The sequence below is a fragment of the Sceloporus occidentalis genome, unplaced genomic scaffold, assembly GCF_023333645.1.
Source record: "Sceloporus occidentalis isolate IW3139 unplaced genomic scaffold, rSceOcc1.0.p SCAF_50, whole genome shotgun sequence".
In the NCBI taxonomy this organism is placed as follows: domain Eukaryota; kingdom Metazoa; phylum Chordata; class Lepidosauria; order Squamata; family Phrynosomatidae; genus Sceloporus; species Sceloporus occidentalis.
Genome location: NW_028317030.1, coordinates 1,819,456 through 1,839,157, shown reverse-complemented (window position 1 = coordinate 1,839,157; position 19,702 = coordinate 1,819,456). Strand labels below are relative to the sequence as shown.

The following is a 19,702-nucleotide window of genomic DNA, read 5'->3' as shown; positions in this document are numbered from 1 at the left end:
CTTAAGGAGCACTTTTAAGTATAAGTATCCGAAGGAGAGAATTTAACATATTAAGCAAGTTAAAGTGTTGTCATTTTTCTGCTATGACACTAATAATACAACTCCTGTGATTCCCCACTACAGTAATTGACTTACTTAAATAATCCAGCGCTATTCTTCTCTGAGTTCACAGCGATTGCATCAGGAAGATCTTAACAAATAAAATGAATAGAATCAGACCTTTATAAAGTAATCGATAAAAAACATGACAGTTCCTCCTTACAAAAAGAGATATTCTAGAGATTTGAGATCACGACCCTTTATAGAAGCTCACATTGTGTTTCCAGAACTTACAAACTGAGTTTTATTAAACATGATCATTAATGAATGACAATAGGCAGGAGGGGGGGTGGCCCTGGGGGCAGAGGAGCAAGCCCCCCCCCCAGGCTGGTCCAAACTTTTTAAAAATGGGCTGGTTTGACTTGGAGTGGCCCACTCGCGAAGGCAGGAAGGCAAGCAGGGGTCACGTAACACAATGATATGTGACAGCATGGTAAATGCAAGGATGTTTGCATGGTGTATGCGTGCAGCTAGAAAGAAGGATCTGGGCAAGAAATGAGGATAAGAGTGTAAAGGATGGAGGGTAAAGACTGTGTGAGTGAGTATGGATGTGTGTGTGTAAGAGTGAATGTGTATCTGTTAGCTTGAGTTAGTATGAGTTTGTATGTGTGTCAGAATGTGTATTTGTGTTAGAATGTGTTAGTGTAATTATTTGTGAGTGTGTGAGCATGAACGTGTAAGTTTGTGTAAGTGTGAGAGTATGTGTGTAAATATGTGTGCCAGTGTGTATGTTAATTACCAGACAGAGTACACGGGGCTGACGGAGGCTTTGTCTGCCCCTTGGGATAGAATGTGCCAGCCCTCCCTTGACAATAAGTGTGTTACTGAAAACTAACTGCAGATATCAAACAAACTAATTTCGAACATTGTGAGCCTGCTGAGGCTTTAAGGTGAGCAGTCAGACACTAAAACACTCAGAGAACACCGGATACAGGAAACTAGCTGATGAGTTTCACAGTCAGCTCCCTTGGGTTTCCGTCTATGCTGAAGTCTTTGCTTTTAACTCCGTCAACCAAAAATAAACAAAACACCAGAGCACTGGGGCTGCTTGCAAATTATATAAAGAGCAATTAAAAAATAAAGGCAGGTAAAGAACACATTAGGAACGCCAAACTATTTTTACTGTGTGGCAGCGACAAGGTCGTACTAATTTACGGACCCCCCCCATTGAAGTCTTCGACCTACCTGATCCTACACTAGACCATTAGGTAAATAGGCGGCCAGAGAACAGTGAATTTACCAGGTAACAGGATCTTTATTACTGAACTATTTAATTCGTCAATTACAAGGTTACATTTTTTAATACAGATTTATTTACTATTCACATTTACTGTATTTTAAATATATTACTGCAGTTATGAATGTGATTTATTCACAAACATCAAGATTATGAACTTCAAGCATAGAACCAAAAAATTCTACATAATACAGAAGTGGGGTACATTGTCAATAATACAGTATAATATTAATAATAATCACTTCAACCAACTTGTAATGTGAATTAAAAGTCAGCATAAAAACAGAGAGATGCATGTAGATATGACAGAGTTACCGCTCGTCCACCCCTGGCCACAAGACCCCACACTTCATACTCTACATCTTACCAGCTGGAAAGTCATGAGTATTAAATAGTTCAATGTATTCGTACAGTAAGTAAAGTGGCAGAAAACAAATGACCGAAAACACACACCAGTACTGGCTCTGCCACACCGACACACACAAACACACACACCAGGACAGGTTCTGCCACACAGACACACACACACACCAGGACAGGCTCTGCCACACAGACGCACTCACCCCCCTAAACACACACCAGTGCAGGCTCTGACACACACACCCAAACACCAGTAGAGGGTCTTCCACACCGACACACACACACTGACACCTGCATCAGAATGCGTTAAGCTACACAAAGCTTAACAAAATATTATTTTCAACACTGATTTGTTGTTTGTCCCTTGTGTATTGATGCCCCAGCCAGGCCCGCCCATTAGTATTGATGGATTCCCCCTTAACCTTATGTATTGCCCCATGTGTATTTGTGCCCCCAGCCAACTCCCTTTGTGCATTTATGCCCCCACACCTTTATGCGTTAATGCACAAGCAATACAGGCCGCACGAAATCCCTTGGTATGTTGTGCAGGCCTGCTTTATGGGAATGTATAAAGCTAATTCAGTAAATTATTTCCTTGATACTGCCGCAACATGTGGAAAAACATATATGGCAACCCTACTAAAGCAAACACACATACAAAAACACACAAAAGACTTCCAGGTCTTTGTACGCAGGACACAACCTGCAGATGTCGGAACTCAAACTATGTCTCGATAACAAACAAACGCTTCTTAAAGAAAACTCACCTTCCTGTCCCAGTAAAATCTCCATGTTGTGCGTAATACTTTCCTACAGAAGGGATCTTCTAGGGGCTAAACAGCTTATAACTGCAACATATATAGTTCTTCAAAACATCTCTATCCTTATTTCTGCCCCTATTATTAACAGGTAATCGATCAAAAAGGAACACGTAAAAAAAAAACCGCTGCTTTAAGAGCAAAGTTTGGCGTAAAAAAAGAAAGTGAAAGCAACCAGATAAGCCCAGCCTTCATTACACGACAGCGACAGACCGGATTTTAAAGAAGTTGTAGTTTAAAGTTGTACTTTTGTGATTCCGCCACAATAAGTTCTAAGTTAACGAGCAGAAAGTATACAATGTATTTGTTGAAATGAAAAAGAAATGTTTCCCTAAAAATGAAAAAAAATAAGTTTGTTTTCTTTGACATATAAACTAAACATAAATCATTTTTTTAAAATTCAATGTAATAACTTTTAGCATAATATCCCTGATGTTATTATTAGGGGTATTTTGTATGTATTAGTTGATGCCCAACGGAACTGCCCAAAGCCCGTTTCTTTTGCCCGGCACACATATTTCGGCAGAACCAGGGCATTTTGAATTGTTTGGATGAGGATGATAGGAGCGGCACTCCAACCACGCAGGTGGGCATCTCTGTGCCATCATGTTTTAGAACTTGGAGATTCTAGGATCGTCCTAACCTCATACGCGGACAAAGAACATATCAACTGCTTAGGTGTGATATTGGCTCGCCACGGTCATTAATCAATATTCTAGCTAGAGAGCATTAATCACTGTTAATGTTTTGCTTGGTAGCATCTCCTTCTTTCTTATTTTTAGCCGATCAGCTCCATTAGGAAAAGGTTAACGCTATAGACGCCAGGAAGTGTTTTTGGTGCCTTGTAGGTAACGGGGCAATAAGTAGAATAAGCAATGTGAAGAAAAAATGGGGAATATGACCGATCCTGCTTGACTATGGCATGATGGCCGACTCATTACACAACTCATGGGACTCATTTATCGACCCTGCCGGGATTTGGACCCGTGACCCTGAAGCTTGTCAGGACAGACGGACGTACCCTGCCCAGGACAGACGTACCCTGCCCATAGAACAACAAGGCTTAGCAAGACTTTTAATGTGACTTATTGATAACTATTTTTGTAACCGAGTAAGGCAATTAGGAGAAAGATAACACATTTAGTTAATAAACATAATTTTTACTATACAGGCTATTCCATACCTCCCCGTGTCTACCATTGCCCCGCTATGTCCACTTTCGAGCGGTGAGGGTCATGGGATGGTGGGGAGATAAGAAAGGCTCTAGCTGTTAAAACGGATCGAGGTCTGTGCTTTTGCGGTGTAGCTCTTGATCACAGATCCTATGTGGCCTTCTTGTGATGTAAAGAAGCAGAGCTCAACTATATGACATCATATGGTTTTCTGATTCAATACATTACAAGACGCTGAACAGGTAATTTGGTGGGTGGTAGAGATTATCAATGTGAAAAGTAAATGTGTTGTGGAAAACAGTGATAAACTGATATCTACCAAACATTCTGAGCTCCGAAGAGGAAAGAGCAACAGAGGAATTTCTATCCAAAGGCAAACGGCAAACAGGCAAATCCCATGATCCTCAATCACCTTTGTGACTGGGTAAAAAAGGCTGATCCTATTCTTTAATTCGTTCATTATGCCACATATATACTTTTACTCCAGTGTATAAAAACGACATTGTTTTTGCTTCTGAACACATTGCTCAGCTTGAAAATGCTAAATGTTACTATAATGTCTTTTTTTTAGCAGTTGCTGCTGAGCACTAGCACCATCCAGTGGCCTTTAATCCCAAAAACAGACCTCCAATCACATCACATAATGGTTTTTTTACAGAGCATCGGCAGATTCTCTAGCGCTATTACAATAGGGGAGAAAAAGAACAAACATACCATAAGACATACTAGGTTTCTATTTCTTTATTGAAGCCCCGAGGCCAGCGTCTCCACAATGAAGAAAAAACAAAAAACCGACTAGTGCCAAAAGGCCGCTTTGGACACCGGGTGCCCTTCTTCGTTTTCTTTGGGGGACAATAAAAGAGAGCAGATTGCAAGAAGGTCCACATATGGACTCACCTTTATACTTGGGGTGAACCCCAAGAGATACCCGAATTGGGAAATACCTCCTGATTTAGCATTTTGTTGAATATCCAGCAGCAAGTCCGAAAAATTCCATCAACAAGAGCAGTCTAGAACCAGAATGCTGCACACGATAACCAACAACCCTAGGTGTACATTTGGCCCTTTATAGGCCTCAACAGTTAGGTGTGGTTGGTCTCTTAGGTATCTCCCTAAGACCATGAAGGCCTAAATGTATAAACAATAATAATAATAATAATAATATCCGGTTCTTTCAAGCGGAGGGAATTCACCATGCACTCTAACATTTCGTATTCTAGATATTGAAGTGTTTTCAGCTGACCTAGTGTTATGGGGGGGGGGGTGTATAGGTTTTACCCTGGGAATCTGTTGTGGTTTTCCATACACGTAAAGGTGAGTCCATCTGTGACTCGTTGGGCCTAGAGGGACACCAATGGCACCCAAGTCCTAAAATGTAAAAATTGGGTTGTTGGGGTTTTTTTTTCTTGGCTTTATGACTAAGATCACACGAGAACCTATGGCACAGGGAAAGATCGATCCGCCGGCTGTAGGATTAAGTGAAAAGCCTGAGATATCTAAGTGGAGTTTATGCTAAGATGGGCCAGGTTTTGGGACACTCTCCTGCTACATTCCACAATGTTCTTTTACCCTGGCCTCAGCAGAACCCATTAAAGTTTTTACCCCAGTTCAGGATGATAATAGTCACTAGATATTTAAGTTTAAAAGTCAATATATATATATATATATATATATATATATATGTCTGTAGAAGGGCCTTGGTAAAATCTGTGCTATATTTGCATTTTTGTCAATATTTAGGCTCCCTGCTGGTCATTATCATCAGCCATTGCCCCACATCCCCTACTTTGTGCCCTGTCGCCCTTATTGGTTCAACTTATTATAGCACTGGCCTGGTGGCCCCCGTTCTATTCTATTCTGTTTCTTTGCCACCCCACTGCTTACTGTAGACGCGTTCACCGTAAGTTAACATAGGCATGCTTTTAATTAGTTTACCGTTTTTTCTTTTAATGCCCTCAGAACTTTTTTTTAATCCCCCTTAGCTGTGAGTTGTTGTTTTTTTGGAAGAGATGATTTTGTTTAAAGGTTTTTTTTTAGTAAACAGATAATGAGGACCCCCACTGGAAGTGAACTATTTGTAGGTTTTCAAAAACTCTCCCTTTGCCTTTCTATATTTGGTTTGTAGTTTCACCAAACTACCAGTAGAGGGCGCCTCACAATCAAAAATCATTCCCAAGAAAGCTAAACATCATAAAGAACTGAAAAGATCACAGGGGACAGGGGTGTGTGATCAATTAACCCTTTGAGAGACATAGTGATTGTCACATAGTCCTAAGGAATAATAGGTTTAAGCTTGAAATATCTGAGCTGTCCTGAACATTAAAAAAACTGCAACATAAAACCTTTGGGAAAAACTAAATCCTACGCTGCACTGACATTTTAAATCCTCTTTGAGAACATTTGCAAAGTCTAATTCATTCAATTTATTATTATTATTGACAGATTATGGTTAACCATACATTAGGTACAAAGGGCCTTGCTCACAAGCTTACAATCTAAACGGATTGATGTGCAAAAAGTAATCATCAGAATCCAATTTATTTGCATAACATATACTGTAGATATAACGTTCATCATTTTGATATTTATATATATATATATATGTTCAGGTGTTATAATCTTTTAATAAATATATTTTTATTATGATAAATTGCACATATATATTTCATGCTGGTGACCAGAGCAAAGTGCATACATACCAAGTGTCCTGGGTTCGGAAGGGTAGTTCTTCTTTGCTAGTGTTAATTTTCATCAATGTTCTTAAATGGTTATTTTTACAGGTGAATTCTGTTACTCGATTAGCACCTACCAAATAGTTTTTCAAGTATCTTTATATTTTTGTTTTTATTCATATTCATTTTCATGTTTTATTTTCATTATTTTTTTATATTTTCACCTGAATATAGTAGCAGAAAAACAATAATGTTATAGAATGTTATTAGATGCAGCCATATTTTTGTTCTGCCATTGTTTGTGATCATAACAGCACTATTGTCATCCCTTTTTTTAAATTTCACTATAAAGAATATTATTTCTAAATTTAAAAAAAGTTTTTTTCTAAATTAATTATAAGAAAAACCACAGATAAAAAGGTCAAAATTTAAGAAAAACAATAATTTCCAACTTAAACTTTTATAGTATAGAATATAATACACATTTTATGTCAAATAATACAACTGCTTAATATGAATGCCCTAATTATAAAATGTATTTAAAAAAATGCTCTTATATTAGTTTTAGACAAAGGCCACAATGATGGAAAAAACCCACAAAACATAGAAACATATATTTCAACAGCAGATAAGAACCATTCGGCCCGCCTAGACTTCCCGTTTTCAGACCACAGTCGTTGGTCTTGTCTTGGATTCAGAAGCCATATTCCTATCCCATGCATATTTAAATTCCCTAACTGTATTAACCTCTACCACTTTAGCTGAAGATGTGAAAGTGGTAGATAAAAGGAATAAGGCAGGAAATGCTGTCGCTTATACTTTTTTTAAGCGAAGGAATAACCAGGAAAGATGGCGCTGGCGTTATTCCAGATGCGCGGCTTTGGCCATAACACGCATTGCACAGTTTGTGTACATGGAAGAAACAGCCAGAAACCACAGTGATTAGTTCCTGGCACAGGTCTGAGCCGTTCCGATGAAGAAGCCATAACACATATGTAACCCATTTCTTCGGAGCTCACATTACTCACCGCCCTCCGGTTACCACCTGCAATTTGTGGGGAGATTCCGAACCTCTGCCGGGATCGGAAAGGACTATCAGGGCTGTGCTTGTTGGCTTTACCCACGAGGGGGTATCTTAGCTCATGCAAATACCTAAATCAAGTTTATTTCAGGGGGAACTCCCAACAAGACAAGAACCCAGACTCCTTCTCGTACTGCCTTGTAGTTAAATATGTATAACAGAATGACTCAGTCTTAATCACGCAGTAGGAAATGTAACGACCACAAACATGAACACCTTTAATGATTCTGCAAATTGCTAAAGTTCTTTAGTGTTAGAAATACAATCATACATTAAAGGGACTGCGAGTGACATATATTTAACATCAATAGACTGCATTCTGCGCGATCAGGATATCGCGCACCGATGCGTGGCATTAAATATATATATTTATTGCACAATACATACAGACACTAGATTTTTGGTTAAAGCAAAATATAAAAAAAAAGAAAGCTTTTAAAATATCGAGTTCCTTCAACTTAAAGCTACGAAGTCAAGAAGCACAGTGTGCTTGACAAGGTTAAGTGGGTTATTACCCCCGTGGTGTCACATTTAACACACGGGTCTCAATCAGCTTGTAAAAAGTTTCTCAGAGCTTTACATTTCGACAACAAGGTGCAATTCGTTCTTTTCCTTCTTGAGCAAGCGTGATGATAAATGTCATATTCTCCCAGATGGGAATTTTATTATTGAGAATTGCCCCAGGACCCATTACAAAAGAGAGGCATTGCGGACACTGATTTAGGGGAGAGCTCCGTAAAATATTCGTTTTTTGGGGGGGTTTTTTATGGGTCCTTCACGTGAATAGATTGAGCTGAAACGCAGCACCCGGCCCGACACTCCTTGCCACCCAATTGCCAATTTACACACCTGGATTTGGACGTTCTGTTAGCGAATCATAAAAGCTGTAATTGCGTTGCCTTGATCTTTGCTGCTGTTTGATAGGTTAACACATTCTTGTGAGTTAATATTGTTCTATACCTTACGGGTCTAAACCGTGACCGACGTTAACCCATTGCTGGCGATGTCCATCTTCCCACCATTACACCTGGTCATTTTAAGGGCTAAAGGACTGTGTCCTTTCACTTAACAAGCCAGACATCAGTGTGAGAAATAAAACACTATTGGGGGAGCCTTTTGGCCACCATCGCCCTTGAAGACTTGAGTGGGTCTCCTCTATGGAACCGTAGAAGATCTGACCCCCTCTTGACTTCGGTCTGGGAAGGAAGGACGGGGATGCATATACCCTTTGGGGCAACGCAGCCTCAGTAGACTGGGGACCTAAAACCACTTGGATCACCAGCACTTTTTTGTTCTTCGTAGCAAAGAAATAATAAAGAAATTCCAAAAACATAACAAAAGCATAAAAGATACAAGCCACGCGGTGTGACAATCGGTTTATTTCTGACAGCGAGTAGTGCATTAATATCACATTCAAATCTCATTAAAATGATTGACATTTAAAAACTCCTTCATGACATGTACGGGCTCACAATGCATTGTTTCTAATGGGTTTAAGGACAACCCATTGTCCCTAAGGGGTTAAAAACATTCACAGTTTAAACAGACCTCAGCAATAAGTGGCTAGAAACTGAGTCAACTGGCAAATGTACCGACGGCGATGCATACGGAAAATGTATTCACTATCTGAATCCAAGTCGGCCAAAAGGTTTAGGATACTAGAACATTTAACGGAGATCTAAACACACATATACATCACGGTAAAAACAGTAGTGGTAAGACGTACGAGGGGTTATGCGTAAAGTGTGATTCCGATACAAAAGTGGTCTTATCACTATAGAAACCAATAGGAAATTCTTGATAACTGGACAATCCTGTTGGTTGCTGTAGCAATAAGAACACTATAAAACTCTGCACCAGAGTTGTGCTTTACAAATAATCCCCAAAATTCATCACTAAGCAGAGACCCGACTCTATTACCCAAACTCCGGCATAAAAACCCCTTGAATGCTTCAGGTGTGCACAATCCATTCACACCAAAGGGTTAAAGCAGCTTTGTTTTTCCTGCCATTCCATCTGAAGAAGAGACCCCTGAGGTCCTGTAAGCTTATGTAACTTTATATCTTCTTCGGTTACTCCAATATAAGGCATCAAAATTGGACGGGACCCCAACTATGTTAAAATTTGTCTTAATTTTATCCAAAACGAGATAATCTAGTACGTCACTGTAAACAGCAGCTGGTCTTTTTAAAAGCGCTGTGGGTCTTATGTGCCGAGGGATGCTCTGCATGGACACAGAAAAAGGTTTCACATTACCATACTTCATATTTCCATTGTATGCCCTAAAGATGACGCGTGCAAAGGGTTAAAGGTCAGCTGACATGACTGTTGGAATACCGCCTTATACATTTCTTCACAAAAGAATTTGCGTTTCCTATGAATTCCTCCGTGACGGCGGCCGTCTTTACAAACCAATCCTTCTATAATAAAACGTACCGCGCTGGCTGGATTCAATGTATTCTGAGGGATGTCATTATACACACATCACAAAATAAACTGTAGTAATCCCCCCTCCTTCATTTACATGCAAACTTCATCTGGGCAAAATCTGCCAAATAGAAAACATGACTGCAAATAAGACTGTTGTATCAGCTGGATTTTAAGAGTGTGTGAATGTATGTATGTATGTATGTGTGTGTGTGTGAATGTATGTGTGTGTGTCTATAGATATATATATCCTTCATTTAAAGCATGTTTCTTCCATACTTGTACAGTGATAACTGGTATATCTACCAGTCTCTTTCACAGGGTTCTCTGAAAGGCAGGCCAAGATGCTCAAAGATCTCCCTCTCTGTTGGGGTAGGTAAGGGACAGCCTGTGCTGACCTTCAGATTACCGCTACGGACCACGTGCTTGTTGAGGGAGTGTTCCGATAGGCTCATTCCCTTTGTCTTGGCCAACGCACGCATTGATCGGTTGAAGTGTGCCGATCCAGTAAAGTACATCAGCGCGCAAGCAAACTCTCCATAGGGGACAACAATAATGTCCAGCCTCCTGTGTCTTTGTCCTGGAAGACGACAAACCCCCATATATTTCTTTTGGTTCCCATTCTCCTCTTGACTCACCAAATCATCTGTTAAAAAACCTAAAAAAAAAAAATAAAAAAAAAAAGGTGAAATGAAGATAATCAGGAGTTAAGACATCCATGGCCTGAAAACAATTAGATATTATCCCTCCCATCAACACCAATGTCTGGCTAGGGATAATAAGAGTATTCCGCTCCATACATTGCTCGCTCATTCATGTAAAAAAAAAAAAATAAGACATTTGTTAACTGCATTATTTTAAGAGGAGATATAGAAAACAAAGAAAATCACTCAGTATCTGTTAGTAACAATTATAAAGTAAAGCTATGTACTAAATCCAAGGCGTTTGTTCAAACAAATTATAAGATTAATAAGTAGATAATGGAGTCTTTGGTCCAATCGGACACATTTTGTTTAGGCAAACATGGAAAAAATATGTAAAGTCACATAAACTTTGGGAACCGCAGAGGTCTCTTCATCATTCCAACTGATGTAGAGCCCCTGGGGTCTTGAGAGCTTTCCTGACTCGGAACGAAAGATGTCACCTCGGACGAAACACTCCATCTTTTCTTGGACCATCACAACTATATTCATTTTCCTTATGCACAAAAGATTAATCAGATTTACTTTATCATTAAAACTAAATTACAGATACTGAGGCTGCACAACATCCACCGACTGGGTGAAAAATATTTTACCCAACCGCACGTTGTCAAGTGAGCACCACGTAACAAAGCCCTACCTTGGGACTTAAGCCCGTCAATGAGTTTGCTAAATATCCCCTTATGGGATTTCCCGTCAGGATGGGTGATTAAAATGTCCACGTCGCCACAACTTTCCTTCCCTCTCCGGTAAGAGCCACAGGCCATCGCCATCAGCCCGTGGTTTATATTCTGCGCCACTTTTCGGACCTGTAAGAAAGAAAGAGATCATTTTTGGTGAATGTTAATAAAAGCGGCTATTCCTCTCACCGAGAAGGGCATTGTTAATCTATTGTCTGAACGCTCATGGAACCCAACGTCAAAGAGTCTAATAAGCGCTACAGACCGTCCATTTCTAGAAAAGATACTTTATAATAATAGTGCAGATCATTTTTATTTTCTTTTACTTTAAGGTAAAAGTTGAATATTTCAGCATAAATCCTGTATCCTGAGATCCTGTATCCACCTAATGTATCGGTTTGTCTTAGTTTGTCATTTCTGGTCTTGTCAGACCCCTTGAATATATGTATTGTATTAAGCGCTGTGTAAATTGTTGGCGCTATATAAATAAAAGATAATAATACTAACCTCAAATTAAATATAAGAAAAGGAAGCACTGAGTTGGTAAAAAAAATGGGACAGAATGGAATGTTTGAATCAAAAATAAGTGTAATGTTAAAGGAAATGTATATTCTACTCATTATTACTCACAATAAAAGTAAACATGAAAAGATTAAACCTCACTTCAAGCAGGTTATATGTTTGCCTACAGACTAAAATGTTAATGATATTGTAACCTCCTTATATCGCCCTTTTTAGACTTTCTTTAGCTATTATAATTAAGGATCATCTTTTATTAGCAGAATAAACCCATTAATTCTGTCTTGTATGTCAGTGACATGCTTAAAGAAGGTCGTGACTCCTTTCTAATGCATATTTTGTCTCTTTTTTAATGAAGATTTTCGGAAGGCCTTCAACGCTGCGATGGAGTGAAAAGCCCCTCAGATCTTGATGCGACATACGGCATGGACAGTGGCTAATCCCTTAATCCCCTTTCTTTCTCCTGCGCGGCTCCCAGAGGGGGCCTTGAGACCCCGGGACAAGTAATCCAATCAACAACAACAATAGGCTTTGGCTCCGCCCCCAACAGCAGCCACAACAACCTGGTTGACTTTTGAAAGGACGGGTTAGAAGAAGGGGGGGGGGGGGGAGTCTTGAAATAGGAAAGTCATTCTCGAAAATCTTTTACGTGACAACCATGTTTAAACAAAAAAGAGAGGAGGTGGTGGAGTGGAGCGGGGGGGAGAATGAGTCGACTTTAATCATACGCATGGGAACAAGTTTCTCAGTGGGGTCTGGCGTGGCGCGCATTCTTTGAGGTCAGACTCTGTGGCTGAGTGACAGCGTCGCAATGACCGATGCTTCCACGGTGATGGGGCATGCAGGTGTGACATAATGCAACTCTTTCCAACCCACCCCAAAGGGTTTCTGTCACTCAACACCAACGTTCTAGCTCCTGGGCTTTTAAGCTCCTCAAACAGACTGTCTTTGAAATATTGTGTCCCGATGATCATCACAAAGAGCTGGGCTCTCATAGAAACTTGTGGGAGAGAAAACCCTTTTTTTTTTTTTTTTCTTTCTTAGCAGAATATATTAATGTTGCGACCGAATAATAGAAGAGAAAGAAATTCGAAAGCAAAAAAAAAAAGGCACAAATACCCTGAAAACAAAAGCGATGGCTAAGCAGAGTTTATCTGCACAGCTTGACCATGTCTACCGGTTCAATTCCCAGCAGCAAAGGATCTCAGATGTAGCCCAACCTTACTTTAATCAACTTTGGGTACGACAAAGGGGGGGGGGGAAACCCCAAAGGAATTTGTTAATAAATAGCAGCCAATTTGTGAAGAACAAAGTAGACAAACTATTATGTTGCCGATGGAATTCAGAGCTTTCTATAAATAAGACTATAACAAATTGCCGTACCTTGGATGGATTGCCGTCCATTCATGGTCAAGTATGCATTGTGTCTACTGAACCCCGAGACTCGCATCTACCAGCGAAGTTAGTAGTTGTGACTTGCAGTAGCGTTAAAGTCTTGAGACGCCTTGCTGGTAAAACACATTACAGAAGAAAGTACGCTGGACCAGGATGCAAACCAGCAGTGTCAAGAATATTAAACAAAATTGTGTTTATACACTGACACTACGTAATGTGTGTGTGTTCACTGGCCTTCAATGGAAACGCAGATGTTTATATCCTTAGGTTAAATGACCTTCTTGTACTCCTTTTAGATAAACTCAGATCTAGGACACTGCTCTGCTGGATAGCTGTTGTGGTATTGAGGTCCTCTGTCTGGTTTAGTTGTGAAACTCACTAAATCGGCATGATGTTAGGACAAATTTAGGAACTCTATTGGAAAGTAATTAATGGTGCTGCAGACATGGGCCAAATGTCAATGAACTGAAAATGTCAGAAATTAACTTATATGTTGCCTTGATTATAAGGGTAGCCTTACAGTTTCTTCAATTTGTCCTGCTTCTTCCCGGGGCATGCGGTCTAAGAAATCTTCATAATGCTTTAGTCCTATAGACTGTTGTGAGGTTAGGTGCGCCTTCGTGCGGACGTCGTCAAGAGTTCGGAAGCCCTGAAAGAGAGAACTCATAGTTAACTTTGGTGTCATATGGGACAAGAGGGCTACTGATGGGTTCTGAAACACAGAACGACAGATTAGTTAAGAAAAACAGCACTTTTATCAGGTGGACTGGATCTACAAAAATAACAGTTTACAGAATTCTGACTTACGATAAAGAAATAAAATATATAATTCCGAGTGCATTATACAATCCATACAAGTTTCCCGCTCACAATACTTAACCTGTATAATCATGTTTCATATATTGACAATAAAAGAAGCCATTTTTACAATTAATCTCTTAACTTGAGAGGCTGAAGTACCCCAAACGTAATATGCAACGAGGGAGGCTAATGCTACCTGTTGATACCAGGACTGTGCAGTCTTCGCCCCGGCTCCCCAGATATTGGAAAACAGCTCCAATACGGCCACGCTGTCACTGATGTGGTCCAGTTTGCGCAAATGCCCGCTGTCTAATATTTCTTCAATTTTTTCAGCCATTTTCTTTCCGATCCCAGGAATGCTGCTGGCTTCCTATCACGTAAAAACACGTACGTACCGAATCATTTTACACACGTAGTAACTTTCGTGGAACCTGTTCAGTTCTTCCCCCCAGCTTGAATTGTTGTCTTCCACAATAAATTCTGTAAAAGTTTGAGTTAACCTGTAAAGTTACCTGCTGCACCTGTCCCAAACTGAACTACTCCCAGATTTAAAAGGACAGCGGGATCCACCAAAAGCATGGCATTTAATATATAAATGGAATATACCTGTTGCTGTCCCTTAAATCTGATACTACATGCCATATACCGTCATGTAACACAAGTTTTCAAATGTAACACGTGTCGGCGGAAGTTACCTCCATAGACGTGACCGGCTTATGATAACTTTTAAGGGCATTGATGGCTTTGGAATAGCCCAGGGCTCTCCATCTGTCTCCTTGGACCGTGTAAGCTTTAGCCAGGACCTCCAGCTTCTCTGTAATGAACTGGTTGTAATTCTCCTTCTTGCTCTCGGATGAATGAGCACAAACCCACTTTCCAGAAACTGTAGTTGCTTTTTCAGTTGCTTTTGCTCGGTCTGTGCCGGTTTTAGGACGGCTTCCTGAGATTAAGGCATCCAGGTCTCCCTGTGTAACATTCGTGTCTTCTACATCACTCCCTTCTTCACTAGCCTTCAAAAATAAGATCAAGAGTTCATATTGACTTATGGGTAACAAAGGCATCATTAGAACTATGCAGATAAATAGCTGAAAACACCATTATTAACATAACTAACAGAAGTTAGAAAATAATTACCAATATATGGGCTACATTAATAACATTAATTATTAATACTAACCTGTTTTAACTTAATAGTTTAAAGGGGAAGTCCACCATTTTTTGTTACTAGAACCAGATAAAGTAAAATGCTTTTTTGCTTTTAAATCCCAAAGTACTAATTTTTCCTCTTTGCTGGTGTTTGGGAAGAGCTTGTGGTCATAAATAAGCCACTTTGTTGAGTTGTACATACCACAAGCTTCTGACAGGCGCTAAGCCTGAATCGCTTGCTGGATGTACAAGCGCAGGGGATGTTTGCTTCAATGGGAAAGCAGTTTGGCGACTCACCGCACAGTCAGGGCCCCATCCAGCTGGCAGCCATGACTACTATTTAATGGTAAGGATGGCCAAGCCTCTGGGGGACTACGAGCAAATCCACAACGTGAAAATTGTTGAGTAACGGCGTACAAATTACTGCCTCGGCTTTCCAAATATGTGAAGTTGGGCTCCTAGCACCGGGCACGCTGTCCAGTGGAACTTGGCCCCCCAAAGCTCTGCTGGGTTCAGAGGAAGGTTTATGGCGATCTGCTGAACTCAAGAGAAGATTGTATGTTCTTGTATGTTTTCTGTTCCTAACACACTCTCTAAAATCAACATACAGCAAACAAAATGCCAGCTTTCTGATTTCATAACTCTTGGCGCTCCTTATTCCCTAACGAGCAAGAATTATAAAGGTAAAAAAATATATATTAAATCAAACTTTATGACAAGTAGATCATTCTATGATACAAGAAGACATCAAAAGCCTTCTGGCTTCTCACCGGCACTTCCATATCCTTTAAGTTTGAAAAACGAAAAATGAAAAAAACAACTTTAAGAAGGTTACTTGTGTGCTTCTGCACTTAAATTCAAAAATAAGTACTGATGTATTTTAAGTAGCAGAATGAAACACCATAAGCAACTTTAATGTAGGTTTGTGACAAAGGCACCAGCCTCAGCCACCAGAATTGCAGCGGGAGAACAGCGGCATGCTATAGCCAGAAGGCATTTGTATAGAAACACAGAATTTGATGGCACAATCCTGCCTGATCATTATTCTCAGGGTGAAGATTCAAACCATCAAGATGCAGGATAACCATATGCCTCTCCCAGTCATGTTTTCATTCCTTTACCGTATTAGCCACTTCTCAGTTTAAGTTGCCAACATGTGACTCTGCTTTAGGTAGTAATACCTACTTTGGTATCGGGTAGACATGTTTTCTGCCCCCTGCCCATTCAGTTCAGCCAACAATTTGTAGGCATCTTTAATTCGTTGCCCAGTACCCACATTCACTTTCACTCGCTGTCTCACACACTGTCACTTTCTTACACTCTCGTTCCCTTCTATCTTCAATCGTTAATCTTTCTTTGTCCGCATCTCCGCGGACATAACCGGCAACTTTCCGCCAAAATGGCGGCGCTGCAATTGGGGGAGAGAATGCCACTACAAGAACCGCCATATTGCCGTCAGCTGAACTGATTGGAGGATCAGGAGAGGATGTCACCACAGCGGCGACATTTTGGCGGAAGTTGCTGGATTATGCCCTCTGAGATGCGGACGAAGAAAGAAGATTAAGGCTTGAAGATTGAATGCAGAAGAGAGAGAGAGAGAGAGAGAGAAAGTAGAAGATAGAAGACACAGAAGAAAATGCAGAAGTGGTCAGCACAGAAGGTAGGGAAACATTTAGAGCGAAATCCGTACGCACAAGTCTAGTATCAGGTACCTGAGGAAAACCACTATTGCAAAATACCGGTACATTTTAACATGGCTGTTCCTTTAATAGTTGCCAACATTAATATTAGCTTGTGATGAATCAATGGTTTGCTGCATAGTACTGTTATTCTTACAATGTGCCGGATTTACTACAATTTATCCTATAAGGGGCATCGCCATGTATTTCACTGCCTTCTCAGGACTAAACCCTGGTGCAAACTATCCATGCCACTACCCACTAGCCTGCTCGATAGGCTGACATGAACCATGCAATGCGAGGTTTTTACCAGAAAAGACATCTTATCGGGTTTTCTTTGCCATTACAAAATCCTATTTTTGTTATATTAGGGAAACATTTACAAGGCTGATATCCCAACAGCAACAGTTTTCTGTGCTGAAGTGAAAAAAAAAAAGTGTAACGTCACCTGCATTTTAGAGACTTTGCCATCATTCGCGATTAAAAGATCAGAAGCAAGCTGTGTCTGAGAGTCGCAAGCTGCGGGCTGTCCACCGCTGGCTCCTGGTGCTTCATCATCTTGCTTCCTGTAATTCTCGTTAGCCATGCGTCTTTCTTCTTTCTTCTCTTGGTCCTTCACATCCAGGTACCTGTTGCACAATTACAGTCATTTTAGTATTTTATCTCCATTTGCGATTCTCTTGAAGTTTGACTTTTATAACCCCAGGCAAAATACCTGAGAAAAAATGTTAAGCAAAAACAGTAAGAAACTAACTATTAGAAGATAATAGGGTGCGGGTTCCAGGGAATTTCAGAGGGTAAAAAACATTTAAAAGAAAGCAGAACTTGGCTTTCAGGAAATCAGTTTCAAACGCTTCGCACAATGTGACACTTACATCTAAATAGTTTAATAATTGAAGAGTACAACCGAATCAGATTTGACATTTATGGATTTTTAAAAAGCTATTTGCTAAACAAATAATAAAGGTGACCGGTAACAGAACTACAAAGGCTTCGTGCTAATGGAACATAAGGTAGACCCAGCGTGTGACATATGTGCGCCGTGCTTCCTGCAATACATAACCGAATCACGTCGATCGCTGTACAAATCATATCAGGGCTGTCAGGGGCCTTTGAGGGCGGTGATGTACCGTACATACGTAGGAGATGCAATTAAAGGACTTGGAAACCCTTGTGCACCTGTGCCATTACACTGCTGTCAGTCAATACACTGTATAAGGTAATAGAGAGAACATGGCTTATTCTTTTATCTGTACATATATATCATATTAAAGGTTTTGCAATAGGTTGCATCTATAAAAAGGAATCCATTATGTTCATATTTTATATAGGGTCAAAGACAAATATTGATTAATTGATTTGTGCATTGGCCAAAATACAGTGCCATATAGTATATTACATATAAATATATATATATATATATATATATATATACACACACACACATACATACATACCGTATGTTTGGATTTGCTTTTAACTTATTCTTGCTGTAATAGGCAGTGTTATAAAGATGATGATAATAGTAATAATCTCCTAGCTTGGACATCATTTTAAAGCAATATTATTAGACAAACTAGTATGGACAAGGCCTGCTAGAAAACAAGTTCTAGTTTGAATGTTTCAAAAAGGAAGTTACTCGGACTTTTTTGGGTTTAATATACATTTTAAGAAGATAATTAGTTACAGTCACGGGGGGGGTACTAAATACAGTAGAGAGCGAAGAAGGTAGGGAGACATTTAGAGTGTGTGAGGAATGAACAAGAATGATAGAGTGAGACAATGAGTGAGAGAATGTGGGCACCGGCCAACAAATTTTGTTCATTAATTAAAAATTCCGCCCAAGAGGCTCAATGGGCCTCTACAAGGGAGATCTCCTCAACTGGCCCATTTACACTATGGAAGACCATGCTGAGGAGGAACAACCTTTATAGGATGCATTAAAAGGCATAAAGCCTTTAAGACACAGAGGACTGCGATAGGACGTCATATCCTAGCACCCTGCGAGAGCGACAGCAGTTGCGGTAAATTCACCGTTGCCGTAACATAAGCTTATTATAATTTTTTCGTGCATATTAGAACATTTAAATTAATTATTATTTATACTTTTTCTAGACAGCCTCTCTATGTTCACACAGATAAGGCTATGACGAACTGCGAGCACAATACATAGTCAAGCAGTCTGACTGCCACCTCTGCCGTACGGAACAGTCACTCTACCTGTCAGGGATGAAGATGCTGTAGCCGGCAGTATTGACAATCTTCTTCTCTTTAATACATAGGCTCAGCCACGTGGATTTCACAAACTGCATGCCGGAAGGAAGTTTTTCCAGCTTTAGCAACCGAAAAGCCCGATCGCAGTCCATTGCTTCATCCACCACGACATGCGTCACCTCTCCGGAAAACCGGAGGGCAACTTGACCTCCATTCTGGATAATCTGCTTTTGAAATATTTCTGAGCGGGCCTGGCCAATTCCAGCCTGAAGAACGTATGCTCTGACTCCCTCAAAGCATGTTCCTGAAAAATAAAAAATATAAAAGATACATTATTTCAGTAAAACATCAAAATGCATCAATGAGGGAAAAGTATTTAAGGTTATTTATACTAACCGGTTGCTTAAGTATACAATTGAGACACGCTGGGAGCATATGAAGCTAAGAAAGCTTTTTTTATTTTTTTAAACTTTACCTTGAATATCCACATGAGTCTTCGGCTTCTTCTTGTCTCCAACGGAGTCACCGCCTTCTCTCAGTCTCTTTACTTTGGGGAAGGATTTGACGATGCCTCTCGGTTCCATACACAGAATATCTGAAGAAATAAATGGCAGACGAGTCATTTAGTCTATATAGCCAGTGTTCTGAGCTGCAGAATAAGATGGTTTGGGGAAAATCAATCAATAACACATAAATCTGTG

General features: G+C 40.0%; 1 protein-coding gene across 1 annotated transcript; it reads right to left on the bottom strand.

Moving 5' to 3' along the window:
- Window positions 1–10,168: 10,168 nt before the first annotated feature.
- LOC149288616 (DNA polymerase lambda-like) lies at window positions 10,169–19,624 on the bottom strand. The gene is made up of 9 exons (XM_089491347.1): window positions 19,477–19,624; window positions 19,008–19,305; window positions 17,236–17,416; window positions 15,879–15,893; window positions 14,658–14,972; window positions 14,159–14,332; window positions 13,682–13,810; window positions 11,208–11,376; window positions 10,169–10,524 (listed from the first exon to the last, which is right to left on the bottom strand). Exons 1-9 carry the CDS (start codon window positions 19,622–19,624, stop codon window positions 10,169–10,171), a joined length of 1,785 nt encoding a protein of 594 aa, XP_089347473.1.
- Between the last annotated feature and the right edge of the window lie 78 nt (window positions 19,625–19,702).

Bases quoted from the DNA above. Each gene is read 5' to 3' on its own strand.
- LOC149288616 (XM_089491347.1), bottom strand. From the start codon at position 19,624: ATGACTCGTCTGCCATTTATTTCTTCAGATATTCTGTGTATGGAACCG. The intron at 14,333-14,657 runs GTAACTTCCGCC...TTTACGTGATAG, and splicing joins AGCCGGTCACGTCTATGGAG to GAAGCCAGCAGCATTCCTGG. The intron at 10,525-11,207 runs GTAGGGCTTTGT...TTTTTTTTTTAG, and splicing joins TGACGGGCTTAAGTCCCAAG to GTTTTTTAACAGATGATTTG.